This window comes from Scleropages formosus, chromosome 20 (genome assembly GCF_900964775.1).
Source record: "Scleropages formosus chromosome 20, fSclFor1.1, whole genome shotgun sequence".
Taxonomy (NCBI): domain Eukaryota; kingdom Metazoa; phylum Chordata; class Actinopteri; order Osteoglossiformes; family Osteoglossidae; genus Scleropages; species Scleropages formosus.
Window position 1 is genome coordinate 767,310 of NC_041825.1, and position 16,478 is coordinate 783,787.

A 16,478-nucleotide genomic window follows, 5' to 3' on the forward strand; every position below is an offset into this window, starting at 1 on the left:
GTCACACACACACACACACACACACACACACACACACACACACACACACACACAGAGAGAGAGTAATAACAGCTCCTGTCTGTTTCACAGCTCTACATTCAGTTCCTGTGAGGGAGGCGTTTACCAGCTTGGAGGCTCTTCAGCTCGAGGAAAGTGTGTGTGGATGAAAAGCGTGCTTATTGATTGTCCTTCCGAAGGTCACTCGTACCTCAGGTGTGCTCCCATTCTAGGCCACGTGCCCGAAACGTCATCTGAAGAAACCGTGACGTCATTAGCAAAAACTCTTACATGTCACCGTACTGTACGTCTTTGCTCTTTGCCGGAAAAGCGAAGCGCATCAACCCTTGATCTAAAGTCCCTCCTGTGACGGACAGCTGGTAGCGGAGCGGTTCGAGCTGCTGCCTTCGGGCCCAAAGATCGCAGGTTTGATTCCCATCTCTGACTGCGGTATCCTTGAGGAAGATATTTACCCTCAATTATTCCAGTAAAACAAGAAATGTGTGTAAGTTGCTTGGAGAAAAGTGTCAAATAAATGATTAAAAATAACGATGAGCTCAACACGAATGTGTGTATGTTTCTCAGGAAATAGGTACAGAGCTGCTTGGCACCTGTGTTCTGTTAAACTTGTGATTCAAGTACCTTATGTGGTATCAGTCCCTTAAGCTGAATTAACTTCTGTGGTCAACACTAAAGAGGCACAGAGTTACTGTAGTACAGCACAATTTAAATTAATTTATTACATTTACTGTAACAGCAGGACATAGGAATTGTTTCACTTTTCATGGAATTGTTTTTAAATTCACTCTGATTGGTATCCATCCATCCATCCATCCCTTGTAACTCCAGTAACCCTAGTGACCACAGGGGGCGCCACTCAATCCCCTCTCGCATCGCCAGCACACCTGTAGCGCTAGAGAAGGTATGAAGAGCGGAGGTGACGTTGAAGGGCCTTAACGATCCGTTCATTGCACTACCGGAGGGTGCGGCCCTGCCTAGCGCTTTGTCCTGCTCCTTGTCCCTTCAGAGCGTCGTCTCCGCGTTCCCTCGTCCTCCTCGTCCCAGAGTCCGGTGATCTCGTCGCCTGTTCGCCTCTCTCCAGGACGCCGCAGCGGTGTGTGTCCCCAACCAGCACCAAGTGCACAGCACACCCGTCAAGAAACTCTGCTCTACGTGTCTGCGGAAGTTACCGATCCTCCCTGTCCTCGGCGGATCTGCAACGAGGCCGTGAATGTCGACAAAGGGAAATGGTCCATCACGCTTAGCCTCTCTTCCTTGCTGTTGCAGGAAAACGCTCCGGACGCCACTTTGTACGGATTTTCAAGAACAACATTCACAGCGTTGTCTTTCTTTTCCAGACGCAAGGACGATCCCTGTTGTTCACCGGCTTCTTTCAGCCGTTCCCGGCGAATGTAATGGGAAACTCTTACCGCAGCACGATTAGGAAGAAGCCGAAAGATAAACACACACCTTGCCACACTCACAGGACAAGCTCCGTGGACTCACTCACACACACACACACACACACACACACACACACACACACACACACACACACTGTGCTGAAACACACCTGTGTCAGAAGCGCCCCCTGCGACCCGAGAGCACGTACGTGTGTGGGTTCACGGGCAGAGATCCCCCCCGCTCAGCTGCGTGACACAGGGGGGCTGCCTGCTGCTTCCTGAAAACACCCCAAAGTGAACCTTTCGCACATATGGTTGATACAGCGCGACTTCTCCTCCGTGTGTGCGTCTGTGCGTGTGTTATCAATGCTGCTATGTTGCTGGAAGTGGGAGTGGATAATGGTGGGATTGGAGGGGGTCACCAGTGTTGACAGGTGGCTGCTGTAAAGAGGGGGTCCCAAAGCTCAGGTCTCACTGTCGGGGGGGTTAAAAAAAACACCCCCAGCAGCTGTCGCCCTAATTCCTCGAACGCGGCGCTTGTGCTCCGATTAGGAAACAGATACGGCCCCTAATTTACTCCTGACACCAACTAATGCTGTATGTCTCAATTGGCGCGTCCCCACTCACCGCCTCTCGTCCAGGCTGGACACACGCGCCAAGGTGCACCTCGGCACGCACACACTTGCTACCACCCCCCCGCACACACACACACACACACACACGCACACTCACAATGAAAGCACCGCGCCAGTTTGCATACTTAACACCTGGCTCACCAAAAGCCCCATGTGAGAGCGGTGCCGCAATGGTCTCTAATGTTTGGACAAAGGATGGACGAAGGGTCCACACAGCAAAATTTCTGCGTGTGTGTGTGTGTGTGTGTGTGTGTGTGTGTGTATGCATGTGTGTTAATCAGCGTCGCACATCATGCACTGCCAGAGCAGGAACAATAACACGGAGAAACACAAACTGCCAAACAAGCTGTGTTACTGTAACATTTACCCTGCAGCTGCGGAGTAATAAAAATCACAGCAGGCACAAACGGTCCACTGTAGCGCCCCCTGCTGGACACACTGGCCACTCTTCTCCGCTTCCTCTACAGCAGCAGCAGGAACCGTGTAAATCGCAAGGCACAAATGTCCGCTGCACAACGCACCGGCAACGAAAGGAAGATTTTAGCGGGTAGCTGTGGACAAAATGACCGTTTCAGACTCGTGGCGCAGCGATACCTGCGTGGTGCCGTATGGCGCTAGGGCCGGGCCGTCCTCTTCGCGGCTAACGGGATGCGCCCCCGCATCAGCATGGACCGCGGCGCCGGGTCCGGGGCGCCAGGTTGTGCGCAGTGAGCAGGAGTGGCAGCAGTGGCAATTTGCAGAGAGAGAATAAAAAACAACGGGGAAAGATGCCAAGTGAGTCCCCCGGGAGACATTGAGGGGGACGGAGAGGGAAGATGGAGGACATAAAGGAGGATTTCAAACACACACACATACATACACACCCACACGCACCACAAAGGCACACAAAAACCTGTCCTGTCCAACATGGTCACGTACACAGCTTTGATACATCAACACACACCCCCGGCAGGAGTGGACGGAGAGGCAGTGGAGAAATAGTCACACACTGCCGGGGCTGCGGTCAGAGAGCGGTAAGTGACCGGGAGACATAATCGTTGGTGCGCGTCCAGTGGACTTGGGGAAAAGGACGGACGGCAAGACACATCGCACGACGACACCGAACGACGAGGCTGCTGCCCAGAGTCCATTCAGTCAACAGAGACACGGCAACAGGAGGACAAGACTAGGAGACCAGGAGACAGGGAGACACGACGCAGGGAGACAGAAACAGGCAGACATGGACAATACTGTGAGACGGGGAGACGATCCCATGTAGGCCAGAAAGCATGGAGACATGAGGCAGAAAGATGGACACAGGAGCGGAAGGACAGCGACTGTGAGACAGGGGGACAGGGGGACAGGCTGTGTGAACAGCAAGCTGCAACAAGGCCGCCGGCAGCACCTTCGGCAGCAGATGGGCGGACAGCGTGGTGACGGGGGCCCCGTTAGCGGAGCCGCTCCCTTTACCGGCGATTGATAAATCAACGAGTAAATACACTTTTACCGAGGGAGGTAAATAAATAACACACACAGGAAGTGAGAGACAGGGGAGGAGCAGGGGGCACAGAGTCACTGGGCGCCATAGAAACGGAGCGGGACAAACTGAGACAGACAGGATGGATGGATAGATAGATAGACAGATAGATGATTAACAGGCAGCCTGGTTTGTGGGACTCACTGTTTAGGACAGTGTATGTGTGTGATGTGTGTCAAGAGTGTGGTGTCAGTTGTCTCCAATTCTCCATTTCATTGTGTGTGTGTGTGTGTGTGTGTGTGTGTGTGTGTGCGCGCGCGCGCGCATGCATGCGCCCCTCTGTCTTCTTTCTGATATTTGTATTTTGTTCTTTTTTTTGTCTTCCCTGAGAGTGGTGTGAACGCCGTATGCAAATGAGATGGTTATTACTGCATTGCTCATCAAGCAGCACGGAGGAGACATTAATAGGCTGATGAATATGCATGTGAATTTGTTAATTAAGTTAATTATTCTGCTGAAAATGCATTCGTCTTCCAAGGACATCTTCCCCAGGATCTCAACCTGCTCCTCTCATTAGTCATGCGGTCGGCGTCTCGCGCGGCAAGAGGACAGCGGAGGGGGACACGGAACTCGGCAGCACAAGTTGGCAACTTCCGTCCGAAGCGGGAGGCGGGAAGAGCAGACGCTCGTGTGGAAGTCAATCGTCGATGATCGGTCATCGACGACGCGGGGAGGGCCCAGACTCCTTTGTGTTCGTGGAAGAACACTTTTTCGTGGAGGAAACTCCTCGTCCCAGATTGTTCCGTCCCTCCTTCGCGCCGCAGCTCTTCGCTCCTCCTGCTCCCTAATTGCTTATTAAAACCTCTTAAATGAACTTTTTGTGCCAACTTTCCAACACATTAATTAATTGTTGTAGCCAATTATGTGTCGCTGTGCAAATGAGCCTCAGCACAAATGGTCCTGCAGGGCCACCCTCTGTTCTGCTCCGCCCCCCCCACCCCCCACCTGCCTTCCCAGAAGCCCCTGCTCCCTTAAAGAGGCTGCCATGTTAAAGACACTCGGGAGGCTCGTTGGGAGGTGGGGGTACCGAGTGTGCCGTGCCGTGCCCAGAGAGGCAACATGGTTACATAAGGGGCTGCTGCGTGTCCAAACTCTCATGAGTAACTGCACTTGAAGTGTAACCTGCAAACTGGCAGCTCTGACACATTGATACACTGACACACTGACATACATCTCAAACAACGTGCTCGCGAGAAACGAGAGTATTGAAGAAGCCCAGCGAACACGTGCGAGGGTTCGAAAGCGTTCTCGATCGCCGCCGCTCGTCCTCCCGAGCCGCACGAGATTCTTGGGATTTGAGGACGTGCAGAAAGGAAGAAGCGGAAATCCTCGGTGCTCCCAAGACTTCAACGGTTTCCATGGTTTTAGCTGAGGGTCCTTAATAAAGATCTTCCTTTCAAAACGAACATCTTGCCTGCTGACGTCTGTAGAGCCGGTCGAGCGACGCCTCGGAAAGTTCCTTCTCGCCATATCGGTCTCCTGCTGTTGTACCGCTGAGCTTGGCACTCGGCGCTAATATTTCGGCAAATGTCCACTCGTACACACGCGTGAGATATTGGACTGTAAGCCCTATAAATGATTTGTGATAAATGAATAATAAATTGAAAAAATCGGCATACTACGCAGCGACCACTTGCTGCGCTGCCGCACTCGGTGCTCTGCTCGAACCCGCGGCGGGAGCTACGGGCCTGTGAGTAGAACAAACCATTTATGAGCACCGATTTGCCGGATGTCACCTTGCGCGTCGAAGCGGCTCGGCAGTTAATCTGCGGACGCGGACGACGAGAGCCGGGGCTCTGTGACAAAAGACGGTTAAATGCGAGCAGCGCCATTAAGACTCGCTCTCTCGTCTACTTTGGACGTACGAAGCACTAAACAAACACTCGGGACTTGAACAATTTTTGCATTTTTATGAGCCAGGCTCTACATCATTTTTGCAGCCGCTGCACTCCCTGCACTTCGCCACACTTTCGCTTGTATTTGCAGCAATTAGCATCGAATCACTTTGCAGAATGTGCTCTAATCATTAATAATAACAGAAGACAGCGCATAACTTCATAACCTTCCATGTCTCCTTGGCAACGACTCGTGTTGCGCTGCAACGGGATGAACGGCCTCTTCCAGCCTATGTCCGGTCCTTGGAGCAGCAGGAGGCCTCTCGGCGCTCGCGCAAATAAGGGCCGCCGCCGAGCGCCGCGGCGACGGCGACGTGCTGCTTTTCCTCGTCCTCCGGCACGTTTGTCGGTGAATGTCGGTAAACCAGCCACCGGCTAGGAAGCGCCCTGGCTCCTTTACCGGAGCACAGAGCAGCGGGACGTAAACGCACCCTTGCCGTCAGAGCCTGCTGAGTCCATTTGTACGAGGCGATGGCCGGCAAACTCACCGCTGCTTCTACCTGTGGAACTTCGCGAGGCCAAAGCTGCCACTCTAAGGTGTTTCCAGGAGCTCCGGGTGCGAATCGCCTTCAGCCCAAGGTCCAGAGCAGCCACCTCAAGGAAGCTCCGCTGTGGAGCACGGCCAAGACTTCAGTGCTGCTCAGGAGCAGAAGGGTGCGGAACCAACGGTCGGATCCCAGCGGTGCGGGACGGACGCCTGCACCATCGCTCTTTCTCGAGAGCCCGACATCACAGGGCTCTTTGCCTGCGGTTCTCTGCGGGACGTCGCTCTCATTCCGCTCTTCCTCCTGCCGATCTCACCGTGTCACAATCACATGTCCCCCTGCGCAGCTCATCCGGCCGACACGCGGACCCTGGGTGCTGAGTTGAGCGCTCGCTGAATGGAGTCCAGCTGAGGAAGCTGCCGCACCAAGAAGAGAGTCCTCACCGGAACCTCGAGGTCAAGAGCTCATCTCAATGGTACAACAGCAGGAGACGGCTGAGGCTACGAAGGAGCTTCTTCTTTCTTACCCACCACACCGCCTGCTCCGTACACCTCGGTGGGCGGCCGTTACTTGTGAAAACCTCCCTCGTTATCGAGTAGCCAAAAGCACGAGAGGATTTCGAATCCCTCCTTTCAGCAGCTCCCCAAATACCAAGACTCTGGAGCAACGGGAGGAAACGTTCATCTCTGATCACCTGCCTCACGCTGCTGTTAGACCTCCGAAATATTTCGGCTACTTGCTGGCAGGTCTTTTGTACCTCGTACCTCGACAAGACACATCACTTGTGGGAGCAGCTGGAAAACCTGAGCTTGGCCTTCGAGCCAAAAAGTGCAGGTGCGCATCTGCAGACGCGTTTCAGGCGCTGAAATGAATTTGCTTCGCTAAGCACGTTTGCGAATATAAAAGGTGTGAAAATGTAACTGGTGTCACCCGGCATTCTGTGAATATTGTAACTTAATGATGCACACAAATAAAGCCCGAGACATTTTCACGAAATATAAATTTTGTCTTCAGCGACGACTTCACGTTTGACTACGGATGATTTTTTTTGCTTTAGACGAGATGAAAACTCCTCCGGTCAGAAAGAATTAAGATTTTAGGGGGCACTTGCGCTGTGCTGCTCTCCCTCCACCTGGGCTTCGCTGCCGTTGCTGGTGTCCCCAGCCTGCTGTGACGCAGTGCATGAGGAGCTCCTCCGTTCCCATCCAACCCCCAGCCTCTGCTGTGTGGACACGAGCCAGACGCCACAATTCCAGGCCAATTCTGATTTACGAATCCCCACCCGCAAAGTCTAGGTCTTGATCGCTCATTCTTCCGGGCCGACCTTGAGTGGCAAAAGTCTTCGTCCTGGGAGGACATCACCCAGCCCTCATAAGCACACAGCGGCGCTCTCACCTTTTCTACGCCTGTCCCTCCCAGCGACATGTATTCCCACCCTCGTAGTGCTTTTTGCAAGGAGGACGTGACTCGCAGCACCACAGCATCGCACTTCCATAACATTGTGGTGGAGAGGAGCTCCTGCAAGGAGGAAGGAGGCAGATACATCACCACTGACCACTCTGCTCGCACCCCCACTGGCACAGGAGCCCCCCCCCCCCCCATGCCAGGCAGGGGTGAAGTAGCCCTGATTGATAGCAGGACTTCAGCTCCCGGTCCACATCGGTGGGCGGCACCTCGACCCCCTCTTCATCCCCCCTGCTGTGTTCACGCCACTTGTGCCCACCACCCCCCCTCCCCTGCCAGCTCCCCCTGGGCACATTCATTATGGTGCCAAACGTGGCACACACACATATGCGCACATGCAGAAACACGAACACATACACTCGGGCACACGTGTACTTATACACTCGGCATAATTACATACATACAGACACAAGGACACGCACGCGCGCGCACGCACACACACCCCAACGCACACTGGGCAAGGAGGAAGGTGAGGGCGCCCCTCTCAGAGGCTCAGCTGTGTCTGGGTCTGCCAGGGGGTGGGGTAATGGGAGGGGGCACCCAGTGCCACTCAGATTGACTGCTTCTGAATGTGTGCCAAGCTGGGGACGTGCCCGTAGGCCCACGCTGGGGGGTGACGGTGCTCCTCGCCATCCATCTGAAGCCTGTGTGTGGATGTCAGTGAGGCTGTGTGAGCGCGCCGGCCCTCAGACTGTGTGTGTAAACAGCGCCCGGGACGTGCAGCTCTAATTTATTCAACTTGCATCGAAAAAAGCACCATTTCTCTGCTACGTGTTGGATCTCGGACAGGAGAACCGAAGAGAAGAGAGTCAGTAAGAGATGTGTTTTGAGATCTTCTTGAGCACTGAAAGGGATTCAGCAGTTCTGAGTGACAGGAGGAGGTCATTCCGCCATAATGGAGGGAGGAATGGGAACCTCTGAGCTTTTCATTTTCACTTATTCATATGACATACTGTATGTTTCCAAAGCGACTTGCAATGTTCATGTACCTACAGTTATTTACCCATTTATACAGCTGGGTCATTTTACTGGAGTAATTCAGAGTAATGGGTAATTCACAGGTAATTGAGCTGGAAATGAGATTCCAACCTGCAACCTTTGGGTCCAATGGCAGTAGTTCTAAGCACTTAGATTTTTGACTTCTTGTGTGTGGGACCACCAAGTGGGCAGAGGTGGAGGAGGGTATTTACACAAAACAAAGTACTTTGTCCAAGTACAAAACTTGTCATGTCCCTTTTCCTCAGTGCTGTTTCACAGGTAATGTGTTTTACACTGCCCTGCTCACACACTCTACCCCGTGGGAGTCACGGCACACACAGCTTCGGACGGCTTCAGCATATTATTTGAACAGCAAGGTATTTTACCTTCTGCTAGTTAAATGTACTTTTTGTGTCGGTATATCAGTCACAGTATTTTGTGCTGTTGCTCGACAATCGGAAAGTCTGGTCTGAATCCGAACCCTCGTTGCAGGACACTAGATCGAGATTCTTCCCCCAAACTGTTCCAGCAACACCATTTTTCTGTATAAATGGCTGTTTCATGAAACATGTCAGGCGGCCTTGCACCAAGGTGTCAGTCAGTCAGTCAGGGAACAGGAGAACAGAAAGGGCTGTGGCTCTAAAGGCGCTGAGCTGCCAAGTCTATGAGACACACAGCGCACTGCAGAGCTGCACACGTGTGGGAATTACACAAACAAAACATTTAGAATAGAAAGGACTTCTCGTCACTCTGGGTTTTGCTCAGGCCACACTCACACTACATCGCACCGCATCGCTCTATGGCCCCCCCGGCCAGAGCAAGTAGATCTCGCTCGAGCAAGCGGAGCCGAAGATGTCCGAGCTTTCATTCATACAAATGTCCTGTAGCGTTAACTCACTCTTGCTCCCTCACGAAATAGGGGAATCTACACGCTTGGTAGATTTCTGTCGGATTTTAGCGGGCGAGCGGATGTGGAAAGTGTGCCACTGAGAAAGTCGACAAAACCATCGTGAAATGTCATGTATTTTAAGATTACGAAAGTTAGAAGAGAGTGTGGACAGGGACCGTGACGAGGACAGTGACTTAAACCACTTTCTCGGCACATGTCACAAAGGCCTCTAAACTCTTCGCCTCTCCAGCCCCCCGAGCTCGCACCCCTGGCCATTGTGTGTGTGTTTCCGCGTGTGTGTCTGTCTCACAGCGCCTGGGTAGTGCGAAAGGACGTGGGTTCGATCCTCGCTCAGTGTGTGGAGTTTGCATGTTCTCCCCGTGTCTGCGTGGGTTTCCTCTGGGTGCTCTGGTTTCCTCCCACACTCCAAAGACATGCTGTTCGGGTTCACTCATAGCGTGTGAGTGACAGACAGAGTGTGTGTGTGTGTGTGTGTTCCACTGATGTATGGATGAGTGACCCAGTGTAAGTAGTGTATCTAGCAGTGTAAGTCACCGCAGTCAATAAGGCGTGTGGGCTGATAACAGAGTTCACCGGGAGTTGCTTTGGAGAAAAGTGTCTGCTAAATAAATACATGTAAATGTGTGCTTCTGTGTGTGTGCTGCAGCTCCCCTCCAGTCTCCACTTGTGTGTGTTCATCTGCACTTGTGCTGCCCTCCCGCCTCTTCGTATTTAAGGAATTTAATTCGTTGCAGTAAATATTTATCACACACCAAATAACTTCCGGCATCTTCTAATAAAAATAATGAAACCGAACAATCTATTTGTCCAGTAGACTAGTGTGTGTGTTTAGTGTGTGTGTGAGTGATACTCAACAACAGGACGTTTTCAGTTTGTATGTGTGATGTGTTTCTTCATAATGTGGAGAAATTGCTGAAAAGGCACGACAGAGCAGTGCAGGGTGTACAGACACTGTAAAAATACTGTAACATCATCATCATGTATCAGTTCATGATCGTCATTTCACATCAGTGGCTTTCGCTACAAACACTGGTGAACAAATAATTAAAAGCAGATATTTCACGTATTTCTGGAGTTTTCCCGAAAGTGGCAGAAACTCGCAGAGTCAAAAAATATATAAGAATAGGCTACTGGGAATGATTTGTATCGCATAAAATCATACAATATTATTATATATACTGTAAATATCAGTGTTAATATTTGTTAGTACAGAGTACTATCTTTAATATTAAAAGTAATTTTGGTAGAGAAAAAGAAAAGAAAAAAGAAAGTTTGGGTTCTGCGCCGCGCATCTTTCTCTCTTTGTCTCTCCAACGAGCCTGTAGCGTCCGGACGGGAGTCCGACACGGACGCGCGTTGCTATTACGTCCAAACACAGACGAAATATATAATGACTTCACGTGCAGTGTGAGGTTAGAAGTGTACGGTGAGTATTGTAAGACACTCGGTGGAAGTGAAACAAGAAACACGAGACCAGGAAACACACACGGTGTTGGAACTACGGTGAACAGTGAAACGCTAATCTGTGAGTATGACCGAAACCCTGAGACGTGACGAAATACCGGACAGGAACGATGGACCAGGACTGAAGAACAAGAGGCAGGAACGGACGGGACGGGCACTCGGGACTGGAACATGCACACCTAGGAAACAGACTGAGGGAACAAGAGACTACCAATCTCCAAGGAAGCACAAGAGAACTGCTGATTAAGAATCCGCGACTAGTTCTGCTCCGCTGGCTCCTTTTATACCTCCATGTCCTACGAGACTGTGAGGTGATAGGTGAGCGTTAGCTAGCGGCACTGAGTGGCGCCGCCTCCGACCAGGAGGGGCAGTGACCCCGTGGGATGTGACAGAGCCCCACTCGTGTTCTCTGTCCAACGTCGTGACCGTGGAGCCTCTCGCGTTTCTCGCAGTCACTTTTAAACTTCTCAGTGCCGTTCATTTTTAGTAATAAATAACGCATTTTAATTAATAATGTGTCCAAAGCGCAGTGCTTCTCAAAGTGTTCCTAAGAGGAGGAAAGAAGCTTGTGACAAAGGGACACGAAAGAAAGGTGGAATTGCTACAATGTTTCCTCGTGGAAAGTCTGGGAGGTGATAAACAGACTTCTTATTAGTAATAAATAGACTTTTTATGTTATCGCTCGGGCCAGCAGACTGTTATGGGCTGAGGTTTTTGGGGGAAAGTATTATTGGCGAGTTTTCACATTCGGGGGGGGGTCTTCCGCCCCTAACCCTAACCCTAAAACCCTAATCCTGTGAAGGGGTGACTGTAGTGTGTCGGGGTGAACACATGAATTACAAACGATCTCATGTCCAACTCCAAGGTTTTCTCTTAACAAACCATTATTATTATTATTATTATTATTATTATTATTACGCAACTTCTGGTTTACTCCTTAACTCAGCAGGTTTTATTTATTTTATTTATTTTTTTTTTTTACCGTGATCCAAGGTACCACTGTGCCACGTGCTGGCCCAAACATACAGTACTGTACTGTACTTGCTGCGCTCCGCACGTGTGTGTCACTCCGTCTCCACGTGGCGATGCCGAACAGGAACTTGGACTCAACCAATTTGTTTTGTTGTAAGGAAAATAAAACGTCTGGGAGGTTTTTATTGTGTCTTTCGCCGCGTCCAAAGGTTTCACTGGGTCCTCGGTGTATTTTTGTAGCTTCCCGGCGAATCTTCGGCGTGTAAAGGGTCTCGTGTTATCTCCCACGTGCCGGGACATCATTGATAGCGCGCGCGCGTGTGTGTTTGGCGAGGTCATTTACAATATGTTTGGTTTTACTCGGTTTTACTCTGAGGCCACACTGTTACGCAAATCACTTGTGATGGAAGAGCAACAGACCCCCCAGGGAGACTCTAATCGACCCCACGGGGCGCCAGACCCTTTGTTCGCTACAAAGTGAATGTAAATGTCGGCAGTTGAATGAATCACAGCCGCGGTGACGCTACACTTTGGACACCGCAGCACCTTATTATCATGGTAATTGAGAGTATCTCTCTATGGGTTCCACGCCTCGCCTAGCGCGCACAAGAAAGGCAAGTTTTGAAAAGTTTTTATCCTTTTTAATCAACTCAAATTGGGATCAATTTGGTGAATTTAACGCCTGGCTGTGAAGGTTGTTTGCAGAAATGCGTCGGGGAATTGCACTATAATAATCATGGCGTGTTTGTAGATAAAGCTCGTCTTCTCTTGTCTATACACATACAGTATATACAGTTACATTACACACACACATTTTCGGAACCGCTCGTCCCATACGGGGTCGCGGGGAACCGGAGCCTACCCGATAACACAGGGCGTAAGGGGAGGGGACACACCCAGGACGGGACGCCAGTCCGTCGCAAGGCACCCCAAGCGGGACTCGAACCCAAGACCCACTGGAGAGTAGGACCTGGTCCAACCCACTGCGCCACCGCGCCACCGCGCCCCCCCCCCCCCAGTTACATTACATTTACATTTATTCATTTAGCTGACGCTTTTCTCCAAAGCGACTTACAATGTTAAGGTCAAAATTATTACAAGCTTACAATCATTTACAGCTGGGTAATTTACTGGAGCAATTTTAGGGTAAGTACCTTGCTCATGGTAACTACAGCCGGAGGTGGGGATCGAACCTGCGACCTTTGAACATGTAATAACAATAATAATATAGAACATGTAATAATAATAATAATAATAATAATAATAATAATAATAGTCTTTTCACCAGAGACCACCACATAGCTTCAGATTTCACACCACTTTCACCCCCTCGGAGACCCTAGGCCCCCTAGGGCCCATCGGAATTGCCATCCCACCAGCGAGGCAGCGCGGGCGACGGAGGGAGGTGAAACAGAAGCGGGGACGCGAGCCGGCCCACGTGCTCGGCCACAGGCTAACTAAGGGGCGCGGGCCAGGGCTTCCGAGCCTGTTCCTCCCCACCTGCAGGTCTGTCACCAACTAGAGGGGCGAGGAAGAGCAGAGGAGGAGGACTCACCAGGAGGAGCTGTTGGTGCCCCAGGAGGATAATATTATTAATACTGTACATTACATTTCCCCACAAACCGAGACTACGTCGACATTAGAAAAGCTACATGAAAGGACTTCAGAGTTTCACCTAATTCTTAATTGTTTATTTACTTATTTATTTAAGTGTTCTTTCTTTCTGCTGCTGTTGATCTTCTGAGGGCTGCCACACTAGTATTGCATAAAATAATAAGTGTCTCATTACTTATATAATATACGGAGTACGTAGGCTAAACCGCTAGCGTATTGGGGAAAGGCGGTTTCCATCTAAATATATGTTCCATTATTCATATTTGCTCAGAGATGAGCACAAAAATTATTCGAAATTCCCATCTCTCGCTCATTTCCCTGCGTTTCCCCCCCTTTCCACCCAAAACGGTATAGAAGTTCCGCAGACGCGCCGAAACCTACGAAACTCCCACGCACGCGCCCTCCCGCTGATTGGCTACGACGCGTGCCTAAGCCACGCCCACACGGAAGCCACGCCGCTGATTGGCTGCAGACACCAAGCCTCATTTGGAGCGATTCCCAGTAGCGCAGGTAAGTAGAGCGCGAGGTGTTTTCACCTGGACGAGCGCATCTGGATCGGACGCTAGAAGGGAACTTTCCCACGTTAGCGGCACCGCAGCTAAAAACGGTAATTAGCAGTATTTCCAAGAGCGACACACTTCTTCTTGTGTTCATCATGAATCTCGTCGCTAAAACTAAGTTGTTGGGCTCAGTTCTCGTTGTGAACAGAGCTATAATCATGATCATGTGTGCGTACACCGTACTTTGACGAAACGCTTCTTCTTTTTACAGATGTTTAACTTTCCCAAAACGACGAGTGAGTTTGTTGTTGTAAACTTTCGCTGTTGAAAGAAACGCCCAACAGCTCTGTGGTCCTCTCACTCAGTGAACGCTGGAGCTGCTGGATCCTATTTCTGATGAATTTGGGAACATTGATTTGGTGCCCTTTGTAGATGCTGCTGCTTCTCGTCATTGTTGTGACCTTCTGCCCACATAGTATACATACGCATCTCTTTGCTCTCCGTGCTCATTCTCTCGCTGTCAGTCAGTGTTGTTTTTTTATTGTGCTGTTAATTAAAATCCATTTTTTGAATGACTTCATTTTCATTTTTTTTAAATCTGCGCTTTACAGGCATCATACAAGCGGTCGTCTGCTCTATCTCATGGGGCCCCACAGAAAAATGCCTTTCACACCCCTCAATCAGCGCAGGGGTCTCAGGGCAAACTTCAGGGGTGGAAAGGTGCCGAAGGCCACAGGTCCTGGACCCCTGGGCCGCCACAGTGGTACTCGAGTCCTGTGTCGCGAATCGGGGAGCTCCCAGATACAGTCCCTTCTGTAGCACTGAATGGTCGCCTTGGTCACAGAGAGACCCCCACAGACCCAGAGATACTCCCTACTGTTCACCACCTTGGCCACAGAGAGACCCCGCACCGTTCATCTGGATCACAGAGACGCCACCACAGACCTCAAGATTCCCCATATCAGTCACTGAACGCATATGTAAGATGAGACAATTGTTTAATTCTTTTACTTCTAAATCTGGGGTTCATAACTTGCACATTTGCACGGTTTCTTTTAACCGAAATTAATGTTGTTTCCGTATTTAATGATTTTAATTTGTGAAAATGAGTAGGACGTTGTGAGTAGCATGTCTCTCTCCCTGCCTGTTTTGTCCCCAGGCGACCCCCAGGTCCACTTCTCTCTCCGCGGGCACGTGGAGGCGCTCCAGGCCGGATATCTGCTCATATTACAAGGCGTCCATGCTGGAGGACCCTTGGGCTGAGCTCCAGCTCCAACAAGCCCGGACCAAGAGCTCGGCCGAGTCCGCTGTCTCAGAGCGATTAGGACCGCTCCTCCTGCCGGCAGCTTGGGAGGGGATGTGGATGTCACATCGCTGGACGTGGCGACGACTCGAACTGAAGAAATGCTAGTCCCAAGGTTTATAGGTTTCAGAAATATCTTTGTTACATAATATTGCCTAATGTTTTACACAATACCATACACTGATGTAATCTGTCTAATTGTCAATAAATTGTAAAGCCCAGTGGAGGATAGTGCCTTGTGTCCTTATTTGTGTCCGCTGTTCGCCACGTTCATTTCAATGTTGGGGTTAGAGCGCCACCTGCCGGATGCATTTAACACAAAACCCGGACCTTCACAAATTCCTCGTACAACGGGGATGATTCGTTCTGTGAAATGAACTAATTAAAAAACAAAATCAGTGAACTTATTTTTAGCTTGTCTTTCAGTGTTTATTTTTCATTCATCAGTATCAGCTTTTCCAAAGCCGGGTCACAGCGGTCCGGAGTTTGTCCACCAATCGGTGTACTTTGGACACTGTAGGACACAGTAATACTGTAATGCCTGTACCGTATGGCCTCGTCTGTTTTAATCATGGAGCTGGTGGCCAATCTGACACCCCATGGAATCATTTACGGGCAGGAGGGTAGTGTACCTGGATAGAGCTCCTGCCTTTAGACCCAAAGGTTGCAGGGTTGGTCCCCACCTTTGGCTGTAGTACCCTTGAACAAGGTACTTACCCTAAATTGCTTAAGTCTTATTCTAGTGTACTGTATTATTTTGCTTAATTTTCTGTTTTTATACCTAAGTGTTTGTGTTTTATATTGCTGTCTAAAGAACTCAGAATACCACTATAATTTTGTTGTATTGCACACCAGTACAAGGACAATAAAGTCTTCAATTCAATTCAAGTCAGTTCAATCCAATCTAATCCAATCATTACCCAGCTGTGTGAAAGATTGTAAGTACCTTATCATTGTAAGCTATTATGGATAAAAAAGTGTGAGGTAAATGCAGGATGCAACTTTAAAATTCAGTAAAAAGGTGCTGGGGGGAGTGCTGCTGCAACAGGTTTGGCTGGGTCTTGCTCTCTGGTGGGTCTGGGGTTCAAGTCCTGCTTGGGGTGCCCTGTGATGGACTGGTGTCCTGTCCTGTCCTGGGTGGGTGGGTGTGTGTGTGTGTGTGTGTCCATGCCCCGCATTTCCGGGTTGGGCTCCGGTTTGCCGTAACCCCACTTAGGACAAGCGGCTTCAGCCAACGTGTGTGTGCTGCTGGAGGGGGCAGAAGGTAATGGCCGTTTGGAGAAAGGTGATGTTCCAAGTCTTCTTCCCTATTCCTCAACCCTGTAGAGAGATTCCTGTCCTC

General features: G+C 50.3%; 1 protein-coding gene across 1 annotated transcript; it reads left to right on the top strand.

Annotated features, from left to right (window-relative positions):
- The first annotated feature begins 5,917 nt into the window (after positions 1-5,917).
- LOC108919107 (uncharacterized) lies at positions 5,918-15,354 on the top strand. The gene is made up of 5 exons (XM_029246933.1): positions 5,918-6,100; positions 6,678-6,765; positions 13,806-13,843; positions 14,445-14,813; positions 14,993-15,354. The coding sequence occupies exons 1-5, from the start codon at positions 5,918-5,920 to the stop codon at positions 15,242-15,244; spliced, it is 930 nt and encodes a 309-aa protein (XP_029102766.1). The 3' UTR covers positions 15,245-15,354.
- The last annotated feature ends 1,124 nt before the right edge of the window (positions 15,355-16,478 follow it).